The sequence below is a fragment of the Scyliorhinus torazame genome, chromosome 3, assembly GCF_047496885.1.
Source record: "Scyliorhinus torazame isolate Kashiwa2021f chromosome 3, sScyTor2.1, whole genome shotgun sequence".
In the NCBI taxonomy this organism is placed as follows: domain Eukaryota; kingdom Metazoa; phylum Chordata; class Chondrichthyes; order Carcharhiniformes; family Scyliorhinidae; genus Scyliorhinus; species Scyliorhinus torazame.
The window spans coordinates 3,139,783-3,154,366 of NC_092709.1; the positions used below are offsets into that span (position 1 = coordinate 3,139,783).

General features: G+C 51.1%; 1 protein-coding gene across 8 annotated transcripts in view; it reads left to right on the forward strand.

Moving 5' to 3' along the window:
• Window positions 1-14,584, forward strand: part of LOC140408248 (sodium/hydrogen exchanger 9B2-like) — a 261,503-nt gene that overhangs the window by 120,421 nt on the left and 126,498 nt on the right. For all 8 annotated transcript variants that reach the window (XM_072495199.1, XM_072495192.1, XM_072495196.1 and 5 more), the window contains 2 exons: window positions 418-517; window positions 7,328-7,502. In XM_072495199.1, the coding sequence (XP_072351300.1) occupies window positions 428-517; window positions 7,328-7,502 (265 nt within the window). In that variant the 5' untranslated portion in view covers window positions 418-427. The remainder of the gene's footprint in view (window positions 1-417; window positions 518-7,327; window positions 7,503-14,584) is intronic.

A 14,584-nucleotide genomic window follows, 5' to 3' on the forward strand; every position in this document is an offset into this window, starting at 1 on the left:
CAGTGACCCAAGTCGGGATTCGAACCCGGGTCCCTGGCGCTGTGAAGCAACAGTGCTACCCACTGTGCTACCGTGCCGGCCGATATGGGAAGTGGACAGGAAAGTGAAGTCCAGTATGAATAATGATGGTATTGAATTGCAAAACAGGCCATGTGATCTCATCCTGTTCTTATATCTTCGTATGACCCCAGCTAGGGCTGAATTGCCTGATGTAATACACTCAATATTACCCTCTGATACAAAATCAAGGTTTAATTGGGACGCATAACTGCATGAATCATTGAGAAGTAAATTACTTTTGGTTAAAATACTGAACCACAATATATTTCTAAATGGTAGAAAATGTATTACAAAGTGTGTTAAAAATTTAAAGTTATAAGTTGGTGTCTGTTTCATATCCCTTTCCTCCTCTTCCAGTTTATTCAACATGTTAAACCAAGATACTGAACACTTAAATAATGCTACAGACGAAATCAAAACTCCCCAGGCAACTCTGAAAATAATGCCAGATTTACCGGTATGTGTCAGCGGGAGTGTGTATGTAAACATATTTGATTGAGTGGGGAGTCATTTGAAAAGTTTTGAAGTCTGTTCACACTCGTTATGTTATTGGGTTTATTTAAATTATTTAATTGTGTTAAATGTTTCATATATTTTTTTAATTTTACTTAGTGGCCACTTAGTTCAGCCACAAAACATAATAATCCTGTTGTGGTAAAGGACAAAAGTTGATTTAGAAGAAATGGCTTGTTTAAATTTTTTTAATGAAAATATTTTATGCTCAGTTTCCACATTAAATTCAGCTTTTACGTTTTCTGGTTTGGGGGCTGGTACTTACAGTAATTGGTTTAATTATTGCTTTGGAACCCACTGTTGGACGTTTGATTAACAAATAGATTTAATACTCTCACACTATCACAGTGTGCTTCCTAATATATTCTTTATTATTATAATCTTTATTATTGTCACAAGTAGGCTTACATTAATGTTGCAATGAAGTTACTGTGAAAAACCCCTAGGGAGAATTCAGAATGTCCAAATTACCTAACAGCACGTCTTTCGGGACTTGTGAGACGAAACCGGAGCACCCGGAGGAAACCCACGCGGACACGGGGAGAATGTGCAGACTCCACACAGACAGTGACCCAAGCTGGGAATCGAACCTGGGATCCTGATGCTGTGAAGCCACAGTGTTAACCACTGTGTTATCGTGCTGCCCCACATTGCTCAAACCAGCAACACATCCCAGAGCTGATAAACATTGCTGAACACATCTGATCTACTCAAATAGCAAAGTACGCTTTTAATACGTACTCTTGTTCACTGGTTTTGAGAATGAAGCAGTTCTCATGAACCATAAATGTAATCTGTGCATAATTGACATATGAAACTTAAGCTATTGATCCAATAAGCTTTGCAACACTAACTTCACAGACGCAGTCAAAACTTTTTATTCTCAAAGTTGATTACTTCCATTAGAAACTATAATGTTCTAAAGAATTTTAGGTTGTGCCTCACTAAGGGGAGGTCGTGTCTCACTAATTTGATCGAGTTTTTTGAGGAAGTGACAAAGATGAGAGATGAGGGAAAGGCAGTAGATGTTGTTTACATGGACTTCAGTAAAGCCTTTAGCAAGGTACCTCATGGTAGACTGGTACAAAAGGTGAAATCATATGGGATCAGAGGAGGGCTGGCAAGTTGGATACAGAACCGGCTTGGGCACAGAAGACAGAGGGTAGCAATAGAAGGTGCTTTTCTGAATGGAAGGCTGTGACTAGCGGGGTTCCACAGGGATCAGTTCTGGGGCCTTCGTTGTTTGTGGTGTATATAAATGTTTTGGAAGGAAATGTAGCTGGTCTGATTAGTAAGTTCGCAGACCACACAAAAATTCATGGAGTTGCGGATAGTGAAGAGGATTGTCAGAGGATACAGCAGGATATGAACTGGTTGGAGCCTTGGGCAGAGAAATGGCAGATGGAGTTTAATCCGGACAAGTGTGAGGTAATGCACTTTGGAAGGTCCAATGCAAGTAGGAATTACACAATAAATGGTAGAACTCTTGCAAGTACTGACAGGCAGAGAGATCTTGGCGTGCATGCCCACTGATCACTGAAAGTGGCAACGCATGTGGATAAGGTGGTAAAGGAGGCATACGGCATGCTGGCCTTCATTGGTCGTGGCACTGAATATAAAAATTGGCAAGTCATTTTCAGCTGTTAGACCTCATTTGGAATATTGTGTACAATTTTGGTCGCCACACTACCAGAAGGATGTGGATGCTTTGGAAAGGGTACAGAAGCGGTTTACTAGGATGTTGCCTGGTATGGAGGTCATTAGCTGTGAGGAGAGGTTAGATAAACTCGGTTTGTTCTCACTGGAACGACAGAGGTTGAGAGGCGACCTGGTAGAGGTCTACAAGATTATGAGTGGCATGGACAGAGTGGATAGTCAGATGCTCTTTCCTAGGGTAGGAGAGTCAAGTACTCAGGGACAAAGGTTTAAAGTGTGTGGGGAAAAGCTTAGAACAGATGTGCAAGGCAAGTTTTTTTACACAGAGAGTGGTAAATATATGGAACGCCTGCCTGGGGAGGTGATGGGAGCAGGGTGGGAATGGAGGGATACGGACTCCGTAAGTGCAGACGGTTTTAGTTTAGGCCGGTACCATGGTCAGCGCTGGCTTGGAGGGCCGAAGGACCTGTTCCTTGCTGTATTGTTCTTTGTTCTTTATGAACAGCTCTTAATCTATATATCAGGCCTCAAAACATGAGCGTTAGACCCCTGAAGATTAATGGTTCCACATAAAACATTGAAGGTAAATGGATGCTGTAGCACCTGCATCATTGGTTATTTTTACTTCCAAAGACACACATCTGCTCATGTCAAAAACTAAATCTCCATTTTCAATATAAACCTGATTCTGCGGCTAGGTACATTGATGTTGTCACCAACTTTAGTTTTCCTGGTTATCAGAATACAATTAACAGCAGTGCCCAGTCCACCACTGTAACAACTTAGTATTCGCATGTGTTCTGAGTGATCTTCAGGCACCTTTCCAGTTAAGGAATTCTGTTCTTTCCTGATTTATGTTTTTTCTTTTGCTTCTCTTTTTTGTTGTGGAGCATAAAATTACCAGCTACCTTTGTTAGCTTCTTGTCCTTGTATTTTTCTGGACTGTGCTCACGAAAATACATTTCAAGCAAGGGTAAGCTGCTTATAGGGGCTTATTTCTGCCGCCCTGATTAGCTGGACATGTGCAATGGCCATTCGAACCTGACACGTCAGGCACGACCAATTTATAGATTGACCAGATTCATTTCCATAGGACAGCAATTAAATACAAGTAAAATTCAAACAAAATAAAACTGAACAGATATATCTTCTTTACTGATCCATAAATCAATTGTCAATACCAGAATTGTATCTCTGACCTTCAATCCTGTTTTAAACCAGATAAACACCCAACTCTGTTTTGAGGGTTAGTTGATTTTGAATTAACCTTGAAGAAAGTCATTTCTACATAATCACTTTTTGCATGGAGTGGGAAATGCTACAAATCTGTTTCATGGTAGTTTTGCACTAAAGTGCTCTGCTTGCACAATCTCAATGGAAATGGTGAAGATATTAGCTGTTCTATCGGCCCACAAATCCGTGCTGGCTCAAGTGGGGCTGGTCAAGGTGAGGGATTTGTATTTGGAGGAAGGGTTCGCCAGTCTGGAGGAGCTAAGGGAGAGGGTAGAGCTGCCGAAGGGTAGTGAGTTCAGTTATCTACAGGTTGGGGACTTTGCACGAAAGGTCTGGAAGGAGTTCCCTAGATTGCCGGGATACACCCTGCTGGAGCGACTGTTGCTTCCGGATGTGGAAGGGGAGGGAAGAATTGGGGATATATATAAGTGGCTGGGGGAGCAGGGAGACGAGCGGGTGGCGAAGATCAAGGAGAAATGGGAAGCGGAGTTGGGAATGGAGATCAATTTGGGAGTATGGAGTGAGGCACTGCAAAGGGTAAACGGGACCTCCTCTTGTGCAAGGATGAGCCTGATACAGTTTAAGGTGGTGCACAGGATGCATATGACTCGGGCGAGAATGAGTGGGTTCTTTCAGGGGGTAGCAGATGAGTGTGAGAGGTGTGGGCGGGGGCCAGCGAATCATGCGCACATGTTTTGTGAAAAATTGGGAAGATTCTGGGCGGAAGTGTTCGCGGTCTGAGCCAGGATAGTGGAGGAGGGAGTGGACCTGGACCCTTTGGTGGCGATATTTGGGGTTTCAGAGAAGCCGGAGCTCATGGAGAGGAGGAAGGCCGATGTCTTGGCCTTCGTCTCTCTGATTGCATGGCGGCGAATTTTGCTGGAGTGGCGGTCGGCATCGCCACCGGGGGTAGCAGCATGGTTGGGTGACCTGTATGACTTCCTGCGGTTAGAGAAGATAAAGTATGAGTTAAGGGGCTCAGCAGGGGAGTTTGAGAAAAGGTGGGGGGGTGTTTGTGACCGTGTTTGAGGAGCTGTTTGTCCCGGGGTTGGGGGGGGGTGGTGAAAAAGAAGGAAAATCTGCACAAACTGTATAGTTGATTGTTGGGAGGAATGTTTCCCGGGGTGTTTATTTGATGTAACCTACTTTGATACAAGTTTGAATAAAATGCGTTTTTAAAAAAATCTGTGCTGGCTCTCAGTGGGACAATCTAATCAGTCCCACACCTACTTGATTCCGAGGGTCCTGCACATTCATTTTCTTCAATTTCCTTTGATAGCATTGACTGTTTGTTTCAGCTTGGGAAGTCATTTATTGTTTACTGTGTTTAAAAAGTTTTTCCTCGCATTCCTCTTCCACCTGTTGCCCAGAGTCTTAAGTCTGTGTCACCTGGTCCAGTACTATCAACTAATGGGAACAAAGTTTCCTTATCCAAATCTGCCATAATCTTGTACAAGTCTGTTAAATTTCCCCTTCGTCTCCTTTGCTCCAAGGAGGACAACCTTGTTACTCAACCTTGTAACTCTGATTCTGGCATAGGGGTCTGACAGCCGTATTAATGATGTTCCCAACATTGAACGTTGGGAAACCCGCCTGTCAATGATGGGGGAGGGGATAATTATGTCATACGTTTATGCCGATGTGAAACACGACTTTACATTTCTCGCTATATTTTCTGCCCTCATTGCCGACCCCACTCCATGCAAGTGGGAGCACAAAATACTTTCTTTGTTAAATGTATTTTATTACAAACATGTAAACATTAATCAGAAAAGGTTACAGCAAATAAACACCCCGGGAAACATACTTCCCAACAATCAACTATACAGTCTGTACAAATATTTTCCCTTTTTTACCCCCCCCCCGGCGACAAACAGCCCCTCAAACATGGTCACAAACACCCCCCCCCACCTTTCCTCAAACCCCCCCGAAGAACCCCTTAACTCATATTTTATCTTCCTCAACTGCAGGAAGTCATACAGGTCACCCAACCAAGCCGCTACCCCCGGCAGCGATGCCGACCGCCACGCCAGTAAAATTCGCCGCCGTGCAATCAGAGAGACGAAGGCCAAGACATCGGCCTTCCTCCTCTCCATGAGCTCCGGCTTCTCTGAAACCCCAAATATCGCCACCAAAGGGTCTGGGTCCACTCCCTCCTCCACTATCCTGGCTAAGACCATAAACACTCCCGCCCAGAATCTTACCAACTTTTTGAAACCCCAAAACATGTGCGGGTGATTCGCTGGCCCCTGCCCACACCTCTCACACTCATCTGCTACCCCCTGAAAGAACCCACTCATTCTCGCCCGAGTCGTATGCACCCTGTGCACCACCTTAAACTGTATCAGGCTCATCCTTGCACAAGAGGAGGCCCCGTTTACTCTACACCCCACCCGTTTACCCTACCCTACACCCCCCCCCCGTTTACCCTACCCTACACCCCCCCGTTTACCCTACCCTACACCCCCCCCCGTTTACCCTACCCTACACCCCCCCCCCCCCGTTCACCCTACCCTACAACCCCCCCCCCACCCCCAGCTCAAACCCATGATTTTCGCACAGCGACGTTAACACAGACATCCCTTCCACCCAAATTGGATTGGATTGGATTTGTTTATTGTCACGTGTACCGAGCTACAGTGAAAAGTATTTTTCTGCGAGCAGCTCAAACAGATCATTTAATACATGACAAAATAAAAATAATAGGGCAACACAAAGTCCACAATCTAAATACATAGACACCGGCATCAGGTGAAGCATACAGGAGTGTAGTGTTAATCAGATCAGCCCATAAGAAGGTCATTTAGGAGTCTCGTAAATGCCTCCTCACCATATCTTGAGAGCAGAAAATCCTGGCCCACATTTCCATTATTGCCATTACATTAGATCCCCACACTGCTATTTGTGATTGTAACTCGCCAACCTTATTCACCACACTGTTGTTCCTTTCACATTTTAACATGACTGTGATCAGGTATCCCAATCATTTCATAATAATCTTTATTGTCACAAGTAGGCTTACATTAACACTGCAGTGAAGTTACTGTGAAAATCCGCTCGACGCCATATTCTGGCGCCTGTTCAGGTACACAGAGCCACGTTACAGGCTCAACTGATTGTCTTAAATTGGTTGTTAATGCAACTATTGGTGTAAGTGATTGGGCAGCATTTGCTGAACAATCTTGAGGCACTAATAGTTACACTAACAACTAATTTAAGATGACCAGTCAAGCTCGTAATGTGGCTCATTTACGATTGCTAGAAGTAGCATCGATTGGTATGAAAAGACCATGCTCACTCCATTGACACACAATCCTAACCTGTTATAGGAATGGTTTAAAAACTTGCTATCGTTAGGGTAATCATTTATGATGTCTGTCAGTTGACTAACCAGTTAGAGTTAACTTGATGTTTATCAGATTGTGTGTGCAGTTCTCACTACATCTGAGCCTGCTGGTGTTTGCTGGCCTGAGAGTAGAATTTTGTGTTGAATTTTAGCATTGCAGTATTAGCAGACCAGCTTTCTGGTGGCCGTTTTGATGCAGCACCAATTCTAACAGCAGGTATTTCAGCTGCTTAGTGGTGGAATTGACCACTTTACAGCCACTAACAGCAATACTAAAAATATATCTTTGTCCATATTAACCAATACCTTGATAAGATCGCCCCAGGGCTGCACACCCACCCAGTCCTTTCCAACAATTTAACCGAAACATAACGCTATTAATCATTGGTTGCATCATATAGAATATATGGAGATTTCAATCCCATTCATTTTCATAAATAACCTCTCAAATTATCCCGTAGCAAAAGTGAACAGATTAGATGCCTAATAAATGTGATATATGTTATATTCTTGTTCCAGGGTACGGTTGCGAAGGTGAATTCTACTGACCATGCCGATGTACCAATGGAAGTAGAGGAAACCACCCTCTTAAATAAAAACAACAAGGAGAGGAAGGCTAGTCATCATCATGGCAAACTGTGGCGAATATGTGCATGCCCACCCCAAGGAATCATTGCCAGCGTATTTACAAAGGGTTAGACCACAGCATGCATTTGAATATTAGTTTGAATGAAATGAATGAAAATCGCTTATTGTCACAAGTAGGCTTCAAATGAAGTTACTGTGAAAAGCCTCTAGTCGCCACATTCCGGCGCCTGTTCGGGGAGGCTGGTACGGGAATTTGGTGTTGGTACGGGCTGGTGTTGTTAATTATAGAAGCTGCACCATAATCTGTATGGTGACAAGTTTCTCCATGAACGACTGATGCTGTGTCACATAACTACATTGGATTTCTTTCCGGTTCTGATGTTGCTGTTGTACGTCTGCTCCAGTACTTTCCCTCCCTTTTTAGATTAGATGCTCAAATTTGATTCAGTGCTGATCAGATTATACTTAGAATTGTAAGGTAGAAGTTCAGCAGAATAGAATTTTTTGACATGTAACACAGAGACCGCTGCAATTCCCATATTTGAGTCCCCCCTCATTGTTTCGAGGTTGATACTTTTACTTGGTAAAGGGTTGGCAGCTTTCAGAAGATTTCAGTGGATTTGTAATGGAAACTGGTTAACTTGCGACTGGCCCACTAAGTGTGTACAGGGCAAAATTCCAAAGATAACCACAGCCAAGAGCTCTCTCAGAAACACATCTTTGACAAGAGGTGGTGCAGGTGGAAGATCCACTCCTCAATTCTTCTCATTCAAAAGTACCTGGAGGAAAAGAAAACTGAGCAGAATCCTGGAGGAGGTGCTCGGGTTACAGCTACCGATGAGGAAAGTTCTCGGCCTGCCCAACATTTCACTCCGTTGTGTATTACGGGACAATGCAGATTTATGTTACTGCTGCTTGTGCTGACTCACTGAAATAGTTGTCCTTTTTTGTTTCACGTTTCCAAATTGCAATACAGTTGCCTAAGGTCAGGTATTTCCTTCAATTTGGCAATTGCATTTCAGGGTGGATTAGAGCGTGCTGCTCAATAATTTTGACAGAACTGATACAATCACAATGACTGATTTAGCTCTCCGGGTCTGCCTCTTCTACTTGCCGCATTGTGATTAGCATGACATCGTGGAAAGACAGCTAAAAATAGAGAAGTGTGGCGAGCCATGATTAGCAACTCTCAGACAACAGTGGGCACTGTATTTCAGTGTGGAATATGGGTAAAGAATAATAGTTGGAAGCATGAATATGAAGATAGTGTGCTGGACAGGAAAGAGGATGTGGATAAATCTCTAAAGTCATTGACCCAATGACTGCAATAAAATGGCAAAAAGGAAAGTAGATTGTATTAGCGTTGGGAAATCAAAGAACATTATATTGTTGCAGTTGTGTGGTGTTAATCACACCAGATGTTAAGTAATGTGAATATTCCTTGTTTCTGCAACCTCTCAAGAATCCTTATGAATAGGTGACCAAAAATCAAAGATGATCCTTCACACCAAGAATCTAGGTTATAAGAATACATTCAGAAAATAGGGTTTGTTCTGCCTTGTTACAAAGATATTCAGAATTATGAAGGTGTGGGAACTGGTACAATTGATTCAGGCAAATAGTTCAGTATGATCCAAATACATGGGGAACATGCAAATCGGCAATTCATAGTCATGGGCGTAATCTAACCAAACAAAAAAAGGAATCCGTTCAGAGCAGGATTAGGGAGTTCGTTCCTGGCACTTGCAGCAGGGCACGACCCCGCTATCTAACCCCGCCTTCTTTTGGCCTCAAAGGGGAATGCTCCCCTGAGGCCGCACTTAAAGTAATTTCCTTCACTGAGGCGCGCTGACAAGTGGAGCTCCTCGATGGAGGAAGAGAATGTGGCACACGGGTCAATTGACCCCGACCTGACCCCCGGACTCGTCCCACCAACATCCCAACTCACCTGTTGGGGGTCTTTGAGCCCCTCTGCACCCCACATCATTCGGACAGGCCACCCCTGGGCTTGATCCCCAGCACAGGCAAAATTCCAGCCTGGCACCCTGACACTGCCAGCCTGGCACCCTAACACTGCCAGCCTGGCACACTGACGCCTGGCACCCTAACACTGCCAGCCTGGCACCCTGTCACTGCCAGCCTGGCCCCTAACACTGCCAGCCTGGCACCCTAACACTGCTAGCCTGGCACCCTGACACTGACGCCTGGCACCCTAACACTGCCAGCCTGGCACCCTAACACTGCCAGCCTGGCACCCTGACACTGCCAGCCTGGCACCCTGACACTGCCAGCCTGGCACCCTAACACTGCCAGCCTGGCACTCTGACACTGCCAGCCTGGCACACTGACGCCTGGCACCCTGACACTGACACCTGGCACCCTGACACTGATACCTGGCACCCTGTCACTGATACCTGGCACCCTGACACTGATGCCTGGCACCCTGACACTGATACCTGGCACCCTGACACTGATGCCTGGCACCCTAACACTGATACCGGGCACCTGACACTGATGCCTGGCACCCTGACACTGCCAGCCTGGCACCCTGACACTGACGCCTGGCACCCTGACACTGACGCCTGGCACCCTGACACTGACGCCTGGCACCTTGACACTGACGCCTGGCACCCTAACACTGACACCTGGCACCCTGACACTGCCAGCCTGGCACCTTGACACTGACGCCTGGCACCCTGACACTGACGCCTGGCACCCTGACACTGCCAGCCTGGCACCTTGACACTGACGCCTGGCACCCTGACACTGACGCCTGGCACCCTGACACTGACGCCTGGCACCCTGACACTGACGCCGGGCACCCTGACACTGACGCCTGGCACCCTGACACTGACGCCTGGCACCCTGACACTGCTGCCTGGCACCCTGACACTGACGCCTGGCACCCTGACACTGACGCCTGGCACCCTGACACTGACGCCTGGCACCCTAACACTGACACCTGGCACCCTGACACTGCCAGCCTGGCACCTTGACGCTGACGCCTTGCACCCTGACACTGACGCCTGGCACCCTGACACTGCCAGCCTGGCACCCTGACACTGACGCCTGGCACCCTGACACTGACGCCTGGCACCCTGACACTGCCAGCCTGGCACCTTGACACTGACGCCTGGCACCCTGACAGTGACGCCTGGCACCCTGACACTGACGCCTGGCACCCTGACACTGACGCCTGGCACCCTGACACTGACGCCTGGCACCCTAACACTGATACCTGGCACACTGACATTGCCAGCCTGGCACCCTGACACTGCTAGCCTGGCACCCTGACACTGCCAGCTTGGCACCCTGACACTGCCAGCTTGGCACCCTGACACTGCCAGCCTGGCACCCTGACACTGACGCCTGGCACCCTGACACTGCCAGCCTGGCACCCTGACACTAACACCTGGCCCCCTGACACTGACGCCAGGCACCCTGACACTGACGCCTGGCACCCTGACTGACGCCTGGCACCCTGACACTGACGCCTGGCACCCTGACACTGCCAGCCCGGCACCCTGACACTGACGCCCGGCACCCTGACACTGACGCCTGGCACCCTGACACTGATACCTGGCACCCTGACACTGACGCCTGGCACCCTGACACTGCCAGCCCGGCACCCTGACACTGACGCCCGGCACCCTGACACTGACGCCTGGCACCCTGACACTGACACCTGGCACCCTGACACTGACGCCTGGCACCCTGACACTGCCAGCCCGGCACCCTGACACTGCCAGCCCGGCACCCTGACACTGACGCCGGCACCCTGACACTGATACCTGGCACCCTGACACTGATACCTGGCACCCTGACACTGATACCTGGCACCCTGACACTGAAGCCTGGCACCCTGACACTGACGCCTGGCACCCTGACACTGACGCCTGTCACCCTGACACTGACGCCTGGCACCCTGACACTGACGCCTGGAACCCTGACACTGACGCCTGGCACCCTGACACTGACGCCTGGCACCCTGACACTGATACCTGGCACCCTGACACTGACGCCTGGCACCCTGACACTGCCAGCCTGGCACCCTGACACTGACGCCTGGCACCCTGACACTGACGCCTGGCACCTGACACTGCCAGTCTGGCACCCTGACACTGACGCCTGGCACCCTAACACTGCCAGCCTGGCACACTGACGCCTGGCACCCTAACACTGCCAGCCTGGCACCCTGTCACTGCCAGCCTGGCCCCTAACACTGCCAGCCTGGCACCCTAACACTGCTAGCCTGGCACCCTGACACTGACGCCTGGCACCCTAACACTGCCAGCCTGGCACCCTAACACTGCCAGCCTGGCACACTGACACTGCCAGCCTGGCACCCTGACACTGCCAGCCTGGCACCCTAACACTGCCAGCCTGGCACTCTGACACTGCCAGCCTGGCACACTGACGCCTGGCACCCTGACACTGACACCTGGCACCCTGACACTGATACCTGGCACCCTGTCACTGATACCTGGCACCCTGACACTGATGCCTGGCACCCTGACACTGATACCTGGCACCCTGACACTGATGCCTGGCACCCTAACACTGATACCGGGCACCTGACACTGATGCCTGGCACCCTGACACTGCCAGCCTGGCACCCTGACACTGACGCCTGGCACCCTGACACTGACGCCTGGCACCCTGACACTGACGCCTGGCACCTTGACACTGACGCCTGGCACCCTAACACTGACACCTGGCACCCTGACACTGCCAGCCTGGCACCTTGACACTGACGCCTGGCACCCTGACACTGACGCCTGGCACCCTGACACTGCCAGCCTGGCACCTTGACACTGACGCCTGGCACCCTGACACTGACGCCTGGCACCCTGACACTGACGCCTGGCACCCTGACACTGACGCCTGGCACCCTGACACTGACGCCGGGCACCCTGACACTGACGCCTGGCACCCTGACACTGACGCCTGGCACCCTGACACTGCTGCCTGGCACCCTGACACTGACGCCTGGCACCCTGACACTGACGCCTGGCACCCTGACACTGACGCCTGGCACCCTAACACTGACACCTGGCACCCTGACACTGCCAGCCTGGCACCTTGACGCTGACGCCTGGCACCCTGACACTGACGCCTGGCACCCTGACACTGCCAGCCTGGCACCCTGACACTGACGCCTGGCACCCTGACACTGACGCCTGGCACCCTGACACTGCCAGCCTGGCACCTTGACACTGACGCCTGGCACCCTGACAGTGACGCCTGGCACCCTGACACTGACGCCTGGCACCCTGACACTGACGCCTGGCACCCTGACACTGACGCCTGGCACCCTGACACTGACGCCTGGCACCCTAACACTGATACCTGGCACACTGACATTGCCAGCCTGGCACCCTGACACTGCTAGCCTGGCACCCTGACACTGCCAGCTTGGCACCCTGACACTGCCAGCTTGGCACCCTGACACTGCCAGCCTGGCACCCTGACACTGACGCCTGGCACCCTGACACTGCCAGCCTGGCACCCTGACACTAACACCTGGCCCCCTGACACTGACGCCAGGCACCCTGACACTGACGCCTGGCACCCTGACTGACGCCTGGCACCCTGACACTGACGCCTGGCACCCTGACACTGCCAGCCCGGCACCCTGACACTGACGCCCGGCACCCTGACACTGACGCCTGGCACCCTGACACTGATACCTGGCACCCTGACACTGACGCCTGGCACCCTGACACTGCCAGCCCGGCACCCTGACACTGACGCCCGGCACCCTGACACTGACGCCTGGCACCCTGACACTGACACCTGGCACCCTGACACTGACGCCTGGCACCCTGACACTGCCAGCCCGGCACCCTGACACTGCCAGCCCGGCACCCTGACACTGACGCCGGCACCCTGACACTGATACCTGGCACCCTGACACTGATACCTGGCACCCTGACACTGATACCTGGCACCCTGACACTGAAGCCTGGCACCCTGACACTGATGCCTGGCACCCTGACACTGACGCCTGTCACCCTGACACTGACGCCTGGCACCCTGACACTGACGCCTGGAACCCTGACACTGATGCCTGGCACCCTGACACTGACGCCTGGCACCCTGACACTGATACCTGGCACCCTGACACTGACGCCTGGCACCCTGACACTGCCAGCCTGGCACCCTGACACTGACGCCTGGCACCCTGACACTGACGCCTGGCACCTGACACTGCCAGTCTGGCACCCTGACACTGACGCCTGGCACACAGACACTGCCAGTCTGGCACACTGACAGTGCCAGTCTGGCACCCTGACACTGATACCTGGCACCCTGACACTGACGCCTGGCATCCTGACAGTGACGCCTGGCACCCTGACACTGACGCCTGGCACACTGACACTGCCAGCCTGGCACACTGACACTGCCAGCTTGGCACCCTGACACTGCCAGCTTGGCACCCTGACACTGCCAGCCTGGCACCCTGACACTGACGCCTGGCACCCTGACACTGCCAGCCTGGCACCCTGACACTAACACCTGGCCCCCTGACACTGACGCCAGGCACCCTGACACTGACGCCTGGCACCCTGACTGATGCCTGGCACCCTGACACTGACGCCTGGCACCCTGACACTGACGCCTGGCACCCTGACACTGCCAGCCCGGCACCCTGACACTGACGCCCGGCACCCTGACACTGACGCCTGGCACCCTGACACTGATACCTGGCACCCTGACACTGATACCTGGCACCCTGACACTGACGCCTGGCACCCTGACACTGCCAGCCCGGCACCCTGACACTGACGCCCGGCACCCTGACACTGACACCTGGCACCCTGACACTGACGCCTGGCACCCTGACACTGCCAGCCCGGCACCCTGACACTGCCAGCCTGGCACCCTGACACTGACGCCCGGCACCCTGACACTGATACCTGGCACCCTGACACTGATACCTGGCACCCTGACACTGATACCTGGCACCCTGACACTGATACCTGGCACCCTGACACTGATACCTGGCACCCTGACACTGAAGCCTGGCACCCTGACACTGCCAGCCTGGCACACTGACACTGACACCTGGCACCCTGACACTGACGCCTGGCACCCTAACACTGATACCTTGCATCCTGAGACTGACGCCTGGCATCCTGACACTGACGCCTGGCACCCTGACACTGCCAGCCTGGCACCCTGACA